The sequence below is a fragment of the Prunus mume genome, linkage group LG7 (genome assembly GCF_029339155.1).
Source record: "Prunus mume cultivar Tortuosa linkage group LG7, ASM2933915v1, whole genome shotgun sequence".
Classification (NCBI taxonomy): domain Eukaryota; kingdom Viridiplantae; phylum Streptophyta; class Magnoliopsida; order Rosales; family Rosaceae; genus Prunus; species Prunus mume.
The window spans coordinates 5087356-5104239 of NC_142704.1; the positions used below are offsets into that span (position 1 = coordinate 5087356).

The 16884-nt window shown below is 37.9% G+C and overlaps 3 protein-coding genes across 3 annotated transcripts; 2 read left to right on the forward strand and 1 right to left on the reverse strand.

The window, feature by feature from the left end:
* The first annotated feature begins 1691 nt into the window (after positions 1-1691).
* Positions 1692-8222, forward strand: LOC103343837 (ribonuclease TUDOR 1-like). Its single transcript, XM_008247475.2, is given in 18 exon segments — positions 1692-1854; positions 2231-2418; positions 2640-2714; positions 2816-2929; positions 3036-3146; positions 3258-3464; positions 3576-3794; positions 3872-3979; positions 4199-4369; positions 4447-4546; positions 4549-4643; positions 4740-5093; positions 5191-5421; positions 5504-5695; positions 5775-5855; positions 5942-6139; positions 6666-7037; positions 7690-8222. Coding segments are annotated over 17 exon segments (2976 nt in total). The 5' UTR covers positions 1692-1854; positions 2231-2259; the 3' UTR covers positions 7879-8222.
* A 2853-nt stretch (positions 8223-11075) lies between these two features.
* On the reverse strand, positions 11076-13833 carry LOC103343836 (calnexin homolog). The gene is made up of 6 exons (XM_008247474.2): positions 13689-13833; positions 13527-13596; positions 11906-13035; positions 11739-11810; positions 11542-11655; positions 11076-11457 (listed from the first exon to the last, which is right to left on the reverse strand). The coding sequence occupies exons 1-6, from the start codon at positions 13776-13778 to the stop codon at positions 11308-11310; spliced, it is 1626 nt and encodes a 541-aa protein (XP_008245696.2). The 5' UTR covers positions 13779-13833; the 3' UTR covers positions 11076-11307.
* Positions 13834-14921: 1088 nt separating this feature from the next.
* LOC103343838 (pentatricopeptide repeat-containing protein At5g16860-like) lies at positions 14922-15758 on the forward strand. The gene has a single exon (XM_089041877.1). The coding sequence runs from the start codon at positions 14922-14924 to the stop codon at positions 15756-15758; it is 837 nt and encodes a 278-aa protein (XP_088898003.1).
* Positions 15759-16884: the final 1126 nt, after the last annotated feature.

Consider the following 16884-nt stretch of genomic DNA (forward strand, 5'->3'; position numbering starts at 1 on the left):
GTCTTTTGTACTATTTTTTTCTAATAATCTAACAAAATTCTATCGTCTTTTTATAAAATAAAATAAAAGAATACGGCAAAGGAGTTTGTAAAAAAAGCTGAAAATTGTCTCTTTATATATGAAAATGTTTACTAATCTAGGCCCATGATCAAAGTCTTATGAAAATAAAACCGTCCTTTATTTAGATTGTACCTCTAAATCTAATCAAACACGTGAAAAAGAAAAAGAAAAAAAAACCCAAAACTGTTAGCAGAAAATAGAATTGCACTTTTTTTTTTAACCATTTATGTGCGCTGTTTATGTTTAAAGCCAGATTGCATGCGTAGGTATGCTATCCTTCACTCAAAGCAAAGCAAAGAAGTTACAGAAAGAAACTCAGTTTGTGGAAGTTGGCAGGAAAGTACCACTGCCTCTGTCACGGCACACTGCGATTGTCTTTTTCTTTTCCCAGGCAGATAATTTTAAAAAAAAATTTATTCTTCCATATTTATCCCTCTAGATTTTTACACAAGAGTGGTAAAAAAGTTAGGCCTGTGGTGACGCCTGCACTGTCAAGCCTATGATTACTCAGAATTCTTTAAAAGAAATATAAAACCAAATCTAGTGAAAGAGATTTGCAGCTTCCACTTTCTTCATTAAACCCGTTGCAATTTCCAGAATTTAATGCATTATGAGATTCTATTAGGGATGGAGTATTTATGGTGATGACAAGTTTATCGTTATTTTTCATAATAATACAAAATTATAACGGTCACATAAAAAGGGTTTTACCATTTTAATTTTTATGCATGAAAAAACTTTAGTCTTCGTAATTTTTTATTTATTACTAATATAGCATTTTTCCAGTGTAATAGAAGAGGCAAATGTTTAGAGTTCTTTCTAAATTCTCTCACATTATGAGAAATCTAAAATATTGTGGGGGTGCACATAGGACCCATCACTAGAAGATCTAGGAAATGTACTCAAGAGAAAAATTCCACATAGGACCCATCCTTAAAAAAGTCAAAGGAAAATATTGTGCGATAAAAAGTTTGTATTTTCAATTTATCCGTATAAAGTTTGCATTTTAAGTTTCATCAAAGTGCAATTATGTGCTATACAATGTGCAAGTGCATTGTTTTATCGGTTGTTTGATTTTGATCTTTTAATCTTTTCGGCCAACAAACGTGAATCCCAGTTGTGCATAGATCTATCATATAAAAACTTTATATTTGATTAATTACATTAAATTTCACGTTTTATTTTAGTAATAATATTATCCTTGTTTGTCTAAAAAGAGAAAATCGTTGTGATTACTTATTAGAGATTATTTTCTTGTTTGTTGAGGACATGAGAGTTGGTGACGTCTTAATTGAGTAATTAGTTAAATAACTCCATGGAGGAGAGGAAATCAAGGTTCCAAAAATATGACATAATAAAGTGGGCCGGTTAATTTGTCCCAATCTCTGTCAGAATATTTTTGGGATTAGAATTTAGATAAGAGCTGAGTTGGGGGATTGGACAGGATCGTAATTTCACAATTATCACCCACTAAAAATAACCAATATCTAATTAATATTTAATAATAATCCCAATAAATCCAGAACAGGAAATCTTATTCAAACTAGGATTTAAAGACCGTAATGGTACGTTGGGTAATTTCGAGCCAAAACGCGGGGTATATAATAAACGTATTGCTGGATGCAGAGCTCATCGTCGTCTATATATGCAGCTTATGAATCACATTGCGAAATCTCTCTCTCTTCGTTCTCTTTCGCTCTGATCCGCCGCTCGACGACGCCGTTGGACGAACCGAGAATCCGGAAAACCACCTCAATCCGGATAGATCCGAAGGGCCTGATCCGATCCAGCTTGGTATTCTTCTTCACATTCATAGATCTCTCTCTCTGAGAATTTTCTCTTGGATCATTAATCGGATTGCTGTTGTTTACATTAAGCGTAATTACAAAGATTTTGACTGAATACTCGTTGGTTGATCCAATAATCAAACTGGTTTTTCAATTCTGTTTTTTTGGCCATGTGATATTGAAAATGTCGTTGTCGTATTGATGCATGATGTTGTTGGTTTGCACTTTGGATCTGAATGAAGTTGTTGTGATATGGGTGTGATTGTTGGTAATTGTAAAGATTGTGGCTATGCATGTTGGGTTGAAGATGTAAATAGTGCTGATGATAATGATGTGATGTTTGAAACTTAATTGGGTTGGTGTTGTTGGATTCGGTGGTGTAGATCTCTATCAATACAAGAAGGCTGTTGAGATGGCATCATCAACAGCTGCGGCCACAGGATGGTACAGAGGGAGAGTGAAGGCTGTTCCTTCAGGGGACTCCTTGGTCATCATGGCCCTCATAGCCAACAAGGCAGGACCCCCACCCGAAAGAACCATCACTTTGTCATCGCTTATGGCTCCGAAACTGGTAAAACAAATAACATCCCTTTGTGTTCCATCCACCCATGTATTTTTAGTTTCCTGTTTTCGTAGCATTGTTGTAAATTCTTGGTCTTTTTCATCATTCAAGGTGTGCTGTTATGTGTTATGATTTTGGTTGAGCTCAATTTTCTGCATTAGTCATGGATTTGCCCGGTTGTTGACATTCTTTTGGTGGTTTGTTGTTATTGTTCTGTTTTGTATTGCTAGGCTCGTAGAACTACCAAGGATGAGCCATTTGCATGGGACAGCAGAGAGTTTCTGAGGAAGCTCTGCCTTGGAAAGGTGCTTATTTTAAATACTTGTTTTTTGCTTTGTTATCATAATAGTTTTCATTTTAAAAACAATTAACATTATACATCCACCTCATTATATTTTCCCAACAGGAGGTGGCTTTCAGAGTGGACTACGTTGTACAACAGATAGGGCGAGAGTTTGGCTCTGTTTTTCTTGGTGACAAGAATGTTGCAATGCTGATTGTTGCTGAAGGCTGGGCAAAGGTTTTTATCTTTTTTGTTTCTACATCTATTGGTTTCTAATTTTGTATTTTATGTTTAATCTGAATGGGTGTAAGCTGAATCTTATTTTTTTTATTTTTGTGTGCAGGTCAAGGAGGTTAAACAGAACCAACAGAAAGGAGAAGCTAGTCCTTATATTGCTGAGCTGCTACGTCTCCAAGAACAAGCTAACACCCAGGGCCTTGGTCTCTGGAGCAAGGTATGCATTTACCCTCCTTATTTCTTATATTGTACATATAACTTGTTACAGCATGTTGGAAGTTAACTTCAAATTTGTTACATAAGCATTATCATTTGTTCTTAATTGCAGGTTCCTGGTGCTGCTGACACATCCATTAGGACTCTACCTCCCTCTGCCATTGGTGATCCTAGCAATTTAGATGCCATGAGTCTGTTGGCTGCAAATAAGGGCAGGCCCATGGAAGGTATCGTTGAGCAAGTTCGTGATGGAAGCACAGTTCGGGTCTACTTGCTTCCTGATTTTCAGTTTGTTCAAGTATTCGTTGCAGGAACTCAGGTATGCATTCTTTCTGCATCTGGACAAGTGTGCACAAAATTTGGTTTCTATCTACTTCATATTCAAAGTACTAATATGAATATATAACATATTTTTCTCTGTTCCAATTAGGCCCCATCAGTGGGAAGGAGACCTATAGCTTCAGAAGTTGTTGCTGAGCCAGAAACAACTTCCGATAAAACAAATGGTGATGTTTCCACTGAGCCTCGAGCCCCTCTAACTTCTGCCCAAAGAATTGTAGCTTCAACAACATCATCTGTTGAAATTGCTGCTGATCCATTTGCACTGGAAGCTAAACATTTTACAGAAACTCGTGTGCTGCATAGAGATGTAAGGAAATTTCAACTTTAGGTTATCTTAGACAGTGAGTTTATTACAATTTTATGAATATTGTGGTTGATTTATAGGTCCGCATCGTTCTGGAAGGTGTTGACAAATTCAGCAATTTGATTGGGTCAGTATATTACCCGGATGGGGACTCAGCGAAAGACCTGGCCCTGGAGCTTGTTGAAAATGTAAGAGCTTAAACTTTGCAGTGATTTCACATATAACATTGACGATGACTAATGTGTTCATATTACTGAAATTCGGAATACTTATCACATGCTTTTGTTCTTTTCCATGTAGCTTCTTCCATGCTTTAATGTTAGTTTGCAGATCTTTTATATCCTCTCTTAGACTTGTAGTTATCTGTTGTAAGACCTCTAAGGGGAATGCTGTCAATGCTTGTCCAGGGTTATGCAAAATACGTTGAATGGAGTGCTAACATGATGGAAGAAGATGCGAAGCGGCGGCTGAAGGCTGCAGAGCTTGAAGCTAAGAAAAGCAAGTTGAGGATCTGGACAAACTACGTACCCCCAGTTACAAATTCAAAGGCAATTCATGACCAGAATTTCACTGGCAAGGTAGTATTTACTTGAATCTATGATTATCTAAATTTATCATGTGTATTTGCACATAACTGATTCTTGCTTTCTTCCAGGTTGTGGAGGTTGTTAGTGGGGACTGTGTCATTGTTGCTGATGATTCTGTTCCATTCGGCAGTCCACTAGCAGAGAGGCGAGTTAATCTTTCAAGTATTAGGTGCCCAAAATGGGCAATCCTCGTAGAGAAGAAAAGCCGGCTCCATATGCCCGTGAAGCAAAAGAGTTCCTGAGAACACGCCTTATTGGACTCCAAGTATGAGAACCAATTTTGATACATTGATTTCTGTGTGATAGAAATCTCTCTCTTGGTTGGAATAAATTTTAATTTCATATGTGGCATGTTTTGTAGGTGAATGTTCAAATGGAGTATTCCAGGAAGATCACGGCAGATGGAGCTGCAGTTTCTACTGGACCTGCTGATTCCAGAGTCATGGATTTTGGATCAGTCTTCCTTGTAAAGGCTGAGGGTGATGATGCTCCAGCACCTGCTTCATCTGCTCCTAGCAGCCAGCCAGCTGGGGTGAATGTCGCTGAACTGGTGGTTGCACGTGGCTTTGGCACTGTTATTAGACATAGAGATTTTGAGGAGCGGTCAAACTATTATGATGCCCTTCTTTCGGCGGAATCACGTGCTATTGCTGGCAAAAAGGGAATACATTCTGCCAAGGATCCTCCAGTGATGCACATTACAGACCTGATGCAGGTGAGAAATCAAATATAGTCATTAAAGGGATGGATTCTTGTTGTAAGAGTCAGAATATAAATTTCACTCATTCCTTTGTTCATGTTGTCTCTTCCAGGCATCAGCTAAGAAAGCCAGAGATTTCTTTCCATTCTTACAAAAAAGGAGGAAAATTCCTGCCGTTGTGGAATATGTCTTTAGTGGCCATCGTTTTAAACTATTGATTCCCAAGGAAACATGCAGCATTGCCTTTGCATTCTCTGGTGTCAGATGTCCCGGTCGTGGGGAGCCCTATTCAGATGAAGCAATTGCGCTAATGAGACGAAGAATAATGCAGAGAGATGTTGAGGTTAATCTCATTTAGCATTAAAATCTAGTAGCTTTCCCCTTGGTTTTGTTCTCACTTTGATAAAATTGTCTCTCTTTTCCAGATTGAAGTCGAGACTGTTGATAGAACTGGAACTTTCTTGGGATCTTTGTGGGAGTCAAAGTCAAAGACCAATGTGGCAATTGCCCTTGTTGAAGCTGGCCTGGCAAAATTTCAAAATTCCTTTGGCGGTGAAATCCCAGATGGGCACCTTCTTGAACAAGCTGAGCAATCTGCAAAAAGGCAGAAGTTGAAAGTATGTGAAGCACAGAATACCTGCATAATACAGCTGTCTTCCTTTTAAATATGCTAATTTCTTTTCTTTTTCTTTGCAGATTTGGGAGAACTATGTTGAAGGAGAGGAAGTTTCCAATGGTTCAGCTGTTGACAACAACAAACAGAAAGAAGTGCTAAAGGTACTTGGAATGCGATTGCATCAATTAATGCCCCTTCTGTGTGCTGTAAAATGTTAAGTAACATCTGTCATGCTCTTTGTTTTCAGGTTGTGGTAACAGAAGTTTTGGGAAGCGGTGGTAAATTTTATGTTCAGACAGCTGGTGATCAGAAAATTGCCTCTATACAGCAACAGCTTGCATCCTTGAGTATTCAAGAAGCTCCCGTGATTGGTGCTTTTAATCCTAAGAAGGGTGACATTGTTCTTGCTCAGTTTAGTGCAGATAATTCGTGGAACCGAGCAATGGTGAGTTACAACCTTAAAAATCAGTTTCATTTTCCAATTGTAATAACTTTTTTAATCTTCTGAGTTATTTCAGTGCATTACAGCATACCCTTTTTTTTTTTTTTTTCCCTTCCCTCCCTTTCCCATTTTTTCTAACAAACTGTTCCATTTTTTACATTGTTAGCATTTTTTTTTACAAGAAAATGGGTCTCTATTGCCGATGAACAAATTGAGATGACAAACATATTGTATTGATTAAGATTTATCTCCAGTCCTTTGCTTGAAGGAAAAAGATTATTCTTGTTTTTAACTGGAGATTTCTCTATATTCATAGTTGATGGTTGCAAACACATAGTTGATGGAAAGTGAACATTCTATAACCACTTTCCACTTGCTGATATAATAAGTTTCATTAACAAAGTCTATAATTAGCATGATAGTTTACATTAACCAAGTTACATCTGAGTGTGAGTACACTGAATGTTCCTTATGCCGTGTCTATTTGAATATTTTCAAATTTTCTAACTTTTGTATTTCACATGCAAAGATTGTCAATGCACCTCGAGGAGCTGTGGAATCCCCTAAAGATAAGTTTGAAGTCTTCTACATTGATTATGGTAATCAAGAGGTTGTCCCTTACAGTGAGTTACGGCCTCTTGACCCTTCGGTTTCCTCTGCACCTGGTCTTGCTCAATTATGCAGCCTCGCATATGTTAAAGTCCCGAGCTTGGAGGAGGACTTTGGTCAAGAAGCAGCAGAGTATTTAAGTGAGCACACATTAAATAGTGAGTTTAGGGCCATGGTTGAGGAAAGGGATCTTTCAGGGGGAAAAGTTAAAGGCCAGGGAACTGGACCGGTTCTTGTTGTGACTCTTGTTGCTGTGGATGCTGAGATCAGTGTAAATGCTGCCATGCTTCAGGTATGAGTTAAAACCTCCTTCTTTATTTGCAGTGCTTTTAAAGCTTGTGTCTCTTAAATTTGTCATATGCACCTGGCAGAACTGATCCATTCTGAAAATATGTATTTTGTTGTAATTTGTCATATGCACATCATCTGCAAAAGGAAAGATAAAAGCATATGGCAGTTTGAAGTTTTGGAACTTCTAACTTTTATTTTCAATTGTTTGAGGAGTCTGATGTGGTATCCTTGTGTTACATTTGAGGGAGTCGTATCCATATTGCATAATACCATCCTATTCCAAATTTGTGAATATATTTGAGGGAGTCCCTTTTACCATCCTATACGTAATACACATACCAAATTTCTGACTATATTGGGTTTTTTATGTGATCTATAATCCATTTTACTTGTAATCTAAGGAAGAACTTAATACATCTGTTGTGAACTTACGAGTAATGTTATTTGTAATTTATAATACTCTAAAGCATTGTCATAGCCATGCTTCTTTCCAAGTTTTGAGGGCTTGCCAGATTTCCTACTGGCTGTGTCCGTTTTCAATTTAATAGAATCCTCATAATATATAATCGTATAATGCTTATCTTAATCTTTTAAATCTTTTTCTCCTGAATTTCTTTCTGAATCTCAGCTATTCAAATTTGTGGAATTTTCAGGAAGGACTTGCTAGGTTAGAGAAACAGAAGAAACGGGAAACCAAGGAGCGGAAGACAGCAATCGAGAACTTGGAAAAGTTCCAGGAAGAAGCAAGGGCTGATAGGCGGGGGATGTGGCGCTATGGAGATATCCAGTCAGATGATGAGGACATTGCTCCTCCCGTTAGAAAGGCTGCTGGCAAGCGATGAACATACAATAGTAGTGACATAAACCAAGTTACATCCCCAGTGGCCTAAGATGAGGTTAAGTTATAGGCATATATCACTGCTTTTTAGAGTAAGAGGGAAAGGAACATGTTGCAGCAAAAACTTGCTTGAGTTTTGTTTTCGGTCCCCGGATTGTCTGTTTTTTTAGATGAGGGAACAATTTTTTTTAGACAATTCCAATAAGGTAAACTCTAACCATATGTGTTCAGTCTCTCTTTGAGGCCAGCACAGACAATTTTGTCTGTCGACCAAAAAGCTTAACAATTTGTGATTTTCATTTATTTGTAGGGTTAATGACAGTTTAGTAATTGTGGTTATGCTCTTAAGATATGTTAATTTCTTGCTTCGCAATTTTTACAATAACATACCTTGGTCTTTTAAATTTGTTACAATGTGGTTTTTCTGTTAGGTTTTTCATTAGATCTTGCTGTTAGTTGCTTATGTGGCATTATAGGTTTCATATTTTTGGAAAAATATTTTAGAAAAGATATATAAAAAAATTCCTAGGACCACACAATCAAACCAGCGCTCCCCTTCCCACGACGATTTCTTCTCACTGCCCGCATCCCAACCCCCTACCCCAATCTCTTTCCGTCAAAGAAGTTAAATTTTCTGTTAAAATTAAGGGCAAATTGGGAAATTCTATATAAAATATTTATTAGATAAATAAAATCATTAAAAAATCAACCCAGTCTCTCCATTTGAGCATGTGGGGAAGAAGGGTTTGATGATTGGAGAAGTTGATTTTTGGAGAGGATAAGGAGCTCTTGAGCCACCCAAAGTTGAGCTACACCTCATTGGTTGGAGGCAAAGAAAACCATGCTGATGCATTTTACTATGTCCAGATAAAATCCATCATGGTTTGGAGGGGAAGTGGTTGACATACTAGAGGAGACTTGGAATTTATCACTAGAAGGTGCTGGAGGCTTTGAGCCATCTGGGATGGTTTGGGTTGTTGGGTTGGTGAGGTAGATGGATGGGCAGATTTGAGGGGAAGAGGATGGCGTGCGGTTGGGTTTAGTTAGAAGAAGGTGGTGGCTAAGTAAAAGTCTTAGTTACCCCTAAAATATCTATCATGTGTCTGAAATGTAATCAATTTTGATAGAAAAACAAACAAAATTGACGGAAATGACTAGTGGTGCAACGCCAGATCTAATTGAAGGACGACCATAACAATTTTGCAACATGAGAGACGAAAAGTAAAGTCGGGTCATAGTCGAGGGATTATTGCTACAATTTATCCATTTTATTTATATTTATTTTATTCTTATTTTGTAGTTGGTTTTTAATATTTTCTTCATATTTTAGTTAATTTAAAATTTTAAAAATAAAAAATATAGGACTTATAGTGCCACGTAGGCAACTAACGGATAGATGACGGAAACCTTAACGATGGAACCACATTATAACAAATTTAAAAGACCAGGATATGTTATTGTAAAAATTGAGAAGGTAGGAATTAATATGTCTTAAAAGTGTAACCACAGAGTACTAAACTGTAATTAACCTTATTTATATCTCGGCCAAGTTCGTCCAATTTTCTTATAATAAAAACGAAAATAATTTTCCAATGTGCTTTCACACTACTTCAGAGCAACTGGTATTTCATTTGAATCAGAGCCCCAAATTTCGCAGCCTGCTGTTGTATGAGGTGGTAGTGGTACAAGCTTCCTCTTATTACCCATGCTCAAATTTGGCAAGATGTTTGTTATTGTTGCACCCACACGACATGTGTTGCCCAATATTAGTAAGAAAAGAAAGCAAAAGAGGATAAGGGAAAAAAACAACCATTATGCCCCTTCAACGTATGTCAAGTTTTAGAAATTATATTAGACAATCATTTGATTTAAAAGAAAAGTTGACCTAAAAGTTGTTCGAGAATAGGCTAACAATGTATATTAAATTTCCGATACTATATTAGACAATCATTAGACCTAAAAGAACAATTTTCGAATACTACATTAGACAATCTAACCTAAATGAACGTCACTATTGACTCCAACTGAAAACAAAATTTTACTATCGACTCTCATGCATCCATCCGGTGGATGTTACACAAAGCCATCTGACCCCATGGCTCTGTGGCTGGAGGTTTCACCATTGATGAGTTGAACTCTCTCAAGTGTCCAATAGGAAATTCAGTTAGTTATCATATTATATTGTTGAATCGGTCTTGTTCCTGCTTTATTTCTTCTCTCTTTTTTATTTTCTTTTTTAACGAAACCTAGACTGATTGATTCTCAGAATGAGTTATTTGAGAATGTAACCCACATTCCATTTCAAATGTTCGTTTGTGCAACAAGGAATCAATTTTGTTTTGTTTTGTTTATTAAATAAATACAAAGAGTTTTTGAAGGACAAAATAGATGTCCCTAATTTACAATGGGGTTACTTGGTAATAAAAATGTGCAATAAAAGCATTCCCGAGCATAAGAAAAGCATGCTCTGAAAGGGTTTATGGGCACATTTAGTTAAAGGTTTAGGAGCTTAGGAATGAGTTTCAAATTGTATTCTCATGTTTGGTAAGTGCACTCTTGGGAATGCAATTATGGACTCATGGATATGGACTTCTCATGTAAGGGAAGTTCAAACCCTTGGCTCACCTTGGAAAACTTTCTTCCCTCATTCTCATCTCGTGGGATTAGACATGGAAAGTTTACTCCCAATAAGTTCAATTCGCGAACTAAATGTACTCTACGGGTTCATTTATAAAATATAAAAAATGCAATTTCATACTAATTCTTAAAATCAGTGAACCAAAATCGCGTACCCTAAAGAATTATATGTGGGATTTAAAACAAAAATGGTGTAAATAAGTTTTCCTATTAATTTTGCAATCAGCAGAATTGTTGGTTCGCAATCAAACAACGAATTTTTTTTCTGTCCATCAACATCAAATTTTGACTAACATCGACCTTTTCGCGTTGAGGAGCATCTTTAATTTTGCAAATTTTGAAACCAATGTTTTTATAATCTCTGAAAATGGGTTTGTTTTTCAGTAATTTTCAACTCCTTATCTTTTATATAAGTATCCTTCGTTTTCTATTCCATCAAAGTTTTATTCTTTGTTTTTTTTTTTTAACGGAGAACAATTTTCAATGGAATTTCAAAGGTCGAAGAAAGAGGAATTAGCGATGTAACATATGGTATAGCAACAACAATTAGAGTCAGGACGGAACTACAATAACAATATCATCTACTGTCATAGAAATCTGGAAATGAAGTATCACAGCTTAATAGATCTGTCATTTACACTCCTGATACATTAATTAACTGTTTCAACACAAAGGCTAAAAAAGGCAAAAGAAAAAAATTCCGACATTCAAGAATGACCTACACAAAAACAACTAGGCTCAAAATTTGATGATAAAGGAAGTGAAATTGTAATCAGTAGCTTTCCCTCTTCTCACTTCAGTTTTCACGCCTTACTGTCCTTCGGCGGGGAGCAGCAGCTGTTTCCTTCTCGTCCTCAGCCGAAGTACCTTCCTTTTCCTTCTCTTCTTCCTTTTCCTCACTGCTTGAAGCATCGGCGGTTCCGGTGGTTTTCTTCTCAACTCTTGCCTGCGCAACACAAAGACAAAGCAACATTTAGCAACAGCAATAACAAGTATTTCTTTAGTTCTTCTAAGGGCCTAAAACACTTACAGGTTTCTTCCCACCAAAGAGTAGCTTGATAAATACTGTGAAGATGATCACCGCAATGGAGACAATGATGCCAACGGTGAGATTCGGTTGTTGCTCTGCCTTTTCAATGAGATCCTGCAAGACAAGCTTGGATTTTAGGGTGCATTCCACAAAAATCACCCTCAAAACAGATAATGAACAAAATACTGATGACTTACAATTATCTTAGACTTGTGGGCACTTAAGAAGGGAATATCAGCTACGGTGTATAGGAGGTCAAATACTTTCTTCTGCAGGAATTGAAAATACATTCAATAACCGTGCCAAGTAAACATCATATAAATGCCATAAAACCAAATAGAACTGATATTGCAGAAAGCTTTACCTGGAAGCTGGAGAGGAACCCTTCTGAACCCTGAACATCTTCCTCATCCTTTTGTTTCTCTTTCTCAACTTCAAATTTTGGTTTCCAGGTGGTTTCCCGGTATGTTTCTGCAACTTTCTCATCTTTTGTGATCAAAATGTTGTCGAACAATATACCATCTTGCATTGTCCAAATCTCAATGCCAACAGCAGCTACAGGCTCAAAGTCTGGTTGGTCGGCTTCAAAGTAACTGGGGTTTGGAATCTCCTGAGGCTTCCAGATACCCTTGTAATTAGGGTTGTCGATGAGTGGGGCATGCCATTTCCCCTTGTAAGCTGGATTTCTCTTCATTGGCCTCTTCCATTCACCACAACCAGGGGCTGTCACACACTTTGGGTTTTCGATCTTAGGGGCTTCAAATTCACCATCCTCCTCATCATCCCAATCTTCTGGTTTTGTGGCCTCAGGATCATCTATCTCCTCAGGCTCATCATCCAACCATCCTTCAGGTTTCTCTGCTTCTTCATCTACAATTTCAAGGGGTGCATCCTCGTCCCAGTCCTCTGGCTTTACAGCATTAGGGTCTGGAATTTTGGCTCTCTCATCCCAATCCTCAGGCTTCTTATCTTCTGGATCAGGAATTGTCTTGGTAGGAATAAGAGGAGGCATAAAATCATCAGCTGATAGGAAATTCGCCTTCCTTTTCTCCTCCCCATCAACTAGAATTTGCAACTCATTATCGGGTTTCAGAATGGCAGTGTACACATGAGAAAGTTTGTCAGATGGAACAGAGGGAGGGGTCGTCAGATGGTGCTCAACGTACTCTCCGCTCTTGGGATTCTTATGCTTAAAAATAAAGTGAACCTTGTTTGTGAGTCCACATTTGTCGGGTCCAAACATGATCGAATAAGGAGACTCATTGTCGAATATCTTAGGTTCCCATCCAGCCTCCTGCGGTCGAAGGTATTTCAGATAGGCACCACCACATTCAAGCCCGTTTTGGAGACGAGTCTCAAATTGGAGGACGACAGTTCCATCCTTCAGACTCACAGGCTCCTCAAGCTCCTTCACTATTGCGTACTTCTTAGCCTTCTCACTCACAAGAAGGCCATAATCCTCATGTCCCTCACTCTTTGAATGAGTCCACACACCTAGATGCAAATTAGAAAATAAAATAAGTTTCCAACACACAAAATGGAAAGAAACATGCCAAAATCATGATGGATGAGCTACAATTTTCAGATTGGTTAAGCAGGGAACATTAAAAAAAAACTTCATTTCTGTTATGGGATCACTATGATTCACAGAAACCATGTGATCGCCCAAGAACAAAATCCAAGCACACAGAAGGACTCATTACTGATAAATCTTCATTATACACCTTGAAAATCCTATCATGTAAATATTCATGAATGTAAAAGGCAAAAATTTACAAGTTTTCCCATCGAACTATTTGTATGGTTGTCTAAGTCCATCTAGAGCTGATAGCTTAGCACAATGATCTAAGTTTGGCATACATACATGGCAACCTTTTTAATACAATTCAGATCGATCGCAGAACGATCCAATATCTACAAACAAATACGCATTCATTAACATAAAGATATAAGCTTTTTGCATCAAAATGGAAGAAAGGATGAACCTTGGTAGTCATCTTTGCTAGAAACGGTCCAGCGACCTTCAAATGTTTCATCAAATGAGTCGTAAAAGACCTAAAACGCCAAATCAATCAAAATTCATTAGCAATTGGGATTGAATCTGAGAGTAAATACTGCAGAGGAAGGAAAAGACTCAGATTCATTACCGTATCGTCGGAAGCACATAACTGCTGAAATGAAAGGCAAGCTACGAGCAGAAACAGCACCGGAACGACACCAGCGCGAACCCTAACCATATTTATTTCTCTATTTCTCTCTCTCGCTCTCTCGAGTTCCTTGACAACTCCTTTCTCGATACTGAGTTCTAGTTCTTCTACATATAGATCTCTACAACGCTGCCTTCGACTTGCTTCCACCAATCAAATCACGTGCCACGTTCAATGGACCAATGGCGTATCGCCACGTCACAAACTTGACGCATCGTTGCGTCCCTCTCGAGTTTGCGACCAACTTTTTGGTTCTGTTCTTTCTTAGTATTGGGCCAGGTCAAAGCCCAAACTGAGTATTGGACCAACTCAAAACGTGAATTTCACTCTCTTTTGGGCTTAACTCAACTCAGACCTCTCATATGAGACCTCGTAAAAATAAAAATAAAATAAAAAATAAAAAAGTGAAATTCTAGTTTGTAATCGATGTTGAAAACTCCCTGAAATGAGACCATAAAAGAAAAGAAGATTTCCCTTCTTGTAATGTACATATTAATAACTTCATAGGGAACTGTTGGTATTGGAACTCAAAGCATCTACCGGCAGTCAATAATTGCTGGGTGATCATTCACCTTTGTGTGGAATTGTATCTGGGATTCACCGATGTTTTATTTGCTTGCTATACAGTGTCTGTTTATGGTTGCACAGTCAACAATGAGCTCTGAGAGTGCAAGTGATGACAACTACCTTAGATATGCACCAAGGGATACATCCGGAGTTCTATCTCATTTCAAATTTGGACGCTGGTGTGGTTGAACAGGGGCAAGCCGAACCCGAGCGGAGATTAATCTCATCCTTCGGGTGTGAGAACAACTTGTGGTATTTACCAAAAAAAAAATTTATTAAGATAATTACGTACATCAGATAATTTTCCTTGAAGGTGGACTAATTTTATTATGAACATATATCAGGGCTCTTGGCATTGATGATGTTTCCATAAAAATTTGCCCACTGGGGAGTTTATCATAATTTCTGTATGGTTTAGCATTTAGTATTAAAAATGACATTTATTCTTACACTCGAGATCCATTATTCTATGTCTTCATCTCTCAATATTGTTTATATTTAAATAAAATAAGTGGATATGTAACATTATAATTTTTTTTGGTAAGCACAGTATAATTTATAATTTATAAGCACATCAAAATCAACGAACGAGCCTTCAATGGCAAAATGTTAATTCGACTGCTCACAACAAAATCAAAATGGCCTGCTCTGTTAGAAAAGTGCAACGGAGAGGTCGAGGCCAAGCAGTTTTACGAGCTTTTGTCCCACGCCATTACTTCAGGCGTCTTAGCCCACGACTCGTTCGTCTCAAGCAAGCTCCTCCTTCGCTCTCTCCCTCACGGTCTCGGCTTTTCTCTCGCCCTTTTCTCTCAGATTCAAAACCCAAATGTCTTCGCCTGCAATTTCATCTTCAAAGCCTACTCTGACAGCTCCTCCCCACAAGAAGCTCTTTATCTCTACAACTTCATACGTCGTCGTTTTCCCCATCTCCTACCGGACAACTACTCCTTCCCTTTCCTCTTCAAAGCGTGCAGTCGTCTCCAGCTTCCCCACAAAGGCCAAGAGCTTCACGCTTTGACACTCATTCTCGGACTGCACGACGACGTTTTCGTTCAAAATGGCCTCGTCTCTATGTACTCTGCGTGTGGCCTACTTGACTCTGCTCGCAAAGTCTTCGACTTGGTACTGGGTCTGATTCGCGACGTGGTATCTTGGAACAGCGTTATTTCTGGTTATTTACAGAGCCATCGCAACTGGGATGCCCTCCAGGTGTTTGAGGAAATGCTCAGTGTTGGGTCTACGAGGCCCGATAAGGTGACTTTGGTCAGTGCTCTCACTGCGTCTGCGAGGTTGGGTTCTCTTGGTTTGGGGAGGAAAATTCATGGGTTGGTGCTTGGAAGTGGGTTTGCATTGGATGTCATGTATGCGAAGTGTGGGCGCATGGATGATGCTCGAAAGGTTTTCGACAGAGTTCCACACAGAAATGTTGTGTCTATTTTGTAGATACACATTCAAAGATCATCTCTATAAAAAATCACTTGAATCCGATATCATTTGACCATTCAATTGTTTTATGTATAGTTTAAACTTTTAATTAGTGCTAACTATTTATATATATATATATATTTATATATATATATATATTTATAGAGATGGACCAATTATATTGAATTAAAAAATAACTATAGTATTTACGACTTCCTAAATTAGGGAGTATGATTGGAGTTCAAATTTTATAGAGATCTCTTAAAATAACTTGTGTGTTTTTAGCTAAATTTTAACTAAAAAATAGGGAGCATGATTGTAGATGCTCTAAGACATAAGTATAATGTGAACTTCATTAATAAATTGAAGAGGAGCTGGAAAGCAGATGAAGGAAACAATTGAAGAGGAGTTAGAGAGACGCTCACACAATGGCAAACTCGGAAAACTACAAGTTTGGGCTCCGAGCTCAGATTTGAGGCCATGACCCGTAGATTCGAAGAGAACGACGTCACAAATAAAACTCATTGATTTGCCATGACGTATGGATTTTTTTACGCATCCGAGATTCAGTTTTCAGGGTTCATTAGTTTTTGAAAACTTTGTTGTTTTCCCTATTTTAATTCCTTTTTTATTCCTAGCATTTGCATTCATTCTAGACATCTCTATAAGACAGAAGAATTAGCATGTCCTTAATGTGAACTTCATTAATAAATTGAAAAGGAGTTGGAGAACAAAGGCGGAAGCAATTGAAGAGGAGTTGGAGTATGCAAAAGGGTGTTGCAAGTTTGGGCCCCGAGCTTAGATTTGGGCCCATGACCTATCAATTCAAAGAGAACGGTGTCACAAATAAAACTCATCACTTTGCCATGACATATGAGCTCATATTTGGCCCCATGACAAAGTTAGTTTTCATTACAGACAGTATGTTTAAGGGAGTGGGAGTACGAATTGTTCCAGCTAATTAAGTTGGCATCTTTTTTCTGTTCTTTTTTTTTGGGGGCAATAACCATTTACTCTCCAAATTAATCAATAAATCTTAATTTCCTTTATGCAAGCGTAGAATGGATAACTTCCAACACATGAACAGAAGTTAAAAATTAAAGTGGTGATGAACAGTGGACGATTCTTTTTAATTTCTTTTGGT

Bases quoted from the DNA above. Each gene is read 5' to 3' on its own strand.
- LOC103343838 (XM_089041877.1), top strand. From the start codon at position 14,922: ATGTTAATTCGACTGCTCACAACAAAATCAAAATGGCCTGCTCTGTTA.
- LOC103343836 (XM_008247474.2), bottom strand. From the start codon at position 13,778: ATGGTTAGGGTTCGCGCTGGTGTCGTTCCGGTGCTGTTTCTGCTCGTA. The intron at 13,597-13,688 runs GTAATGAATCTG...TTGGCGTTTTAG, and splicing joins TATGTGCTTCCGACGATACG to GTCTTTTACGACTCATTTGA. The intron at 11,811-11,905 runs GTAAAGCTTTCT...CAATTCCTGCAG, and splicing joins GGTTCCTCTCCAGCTTCCAG to AAGAAAGTATTTGACCTCCT.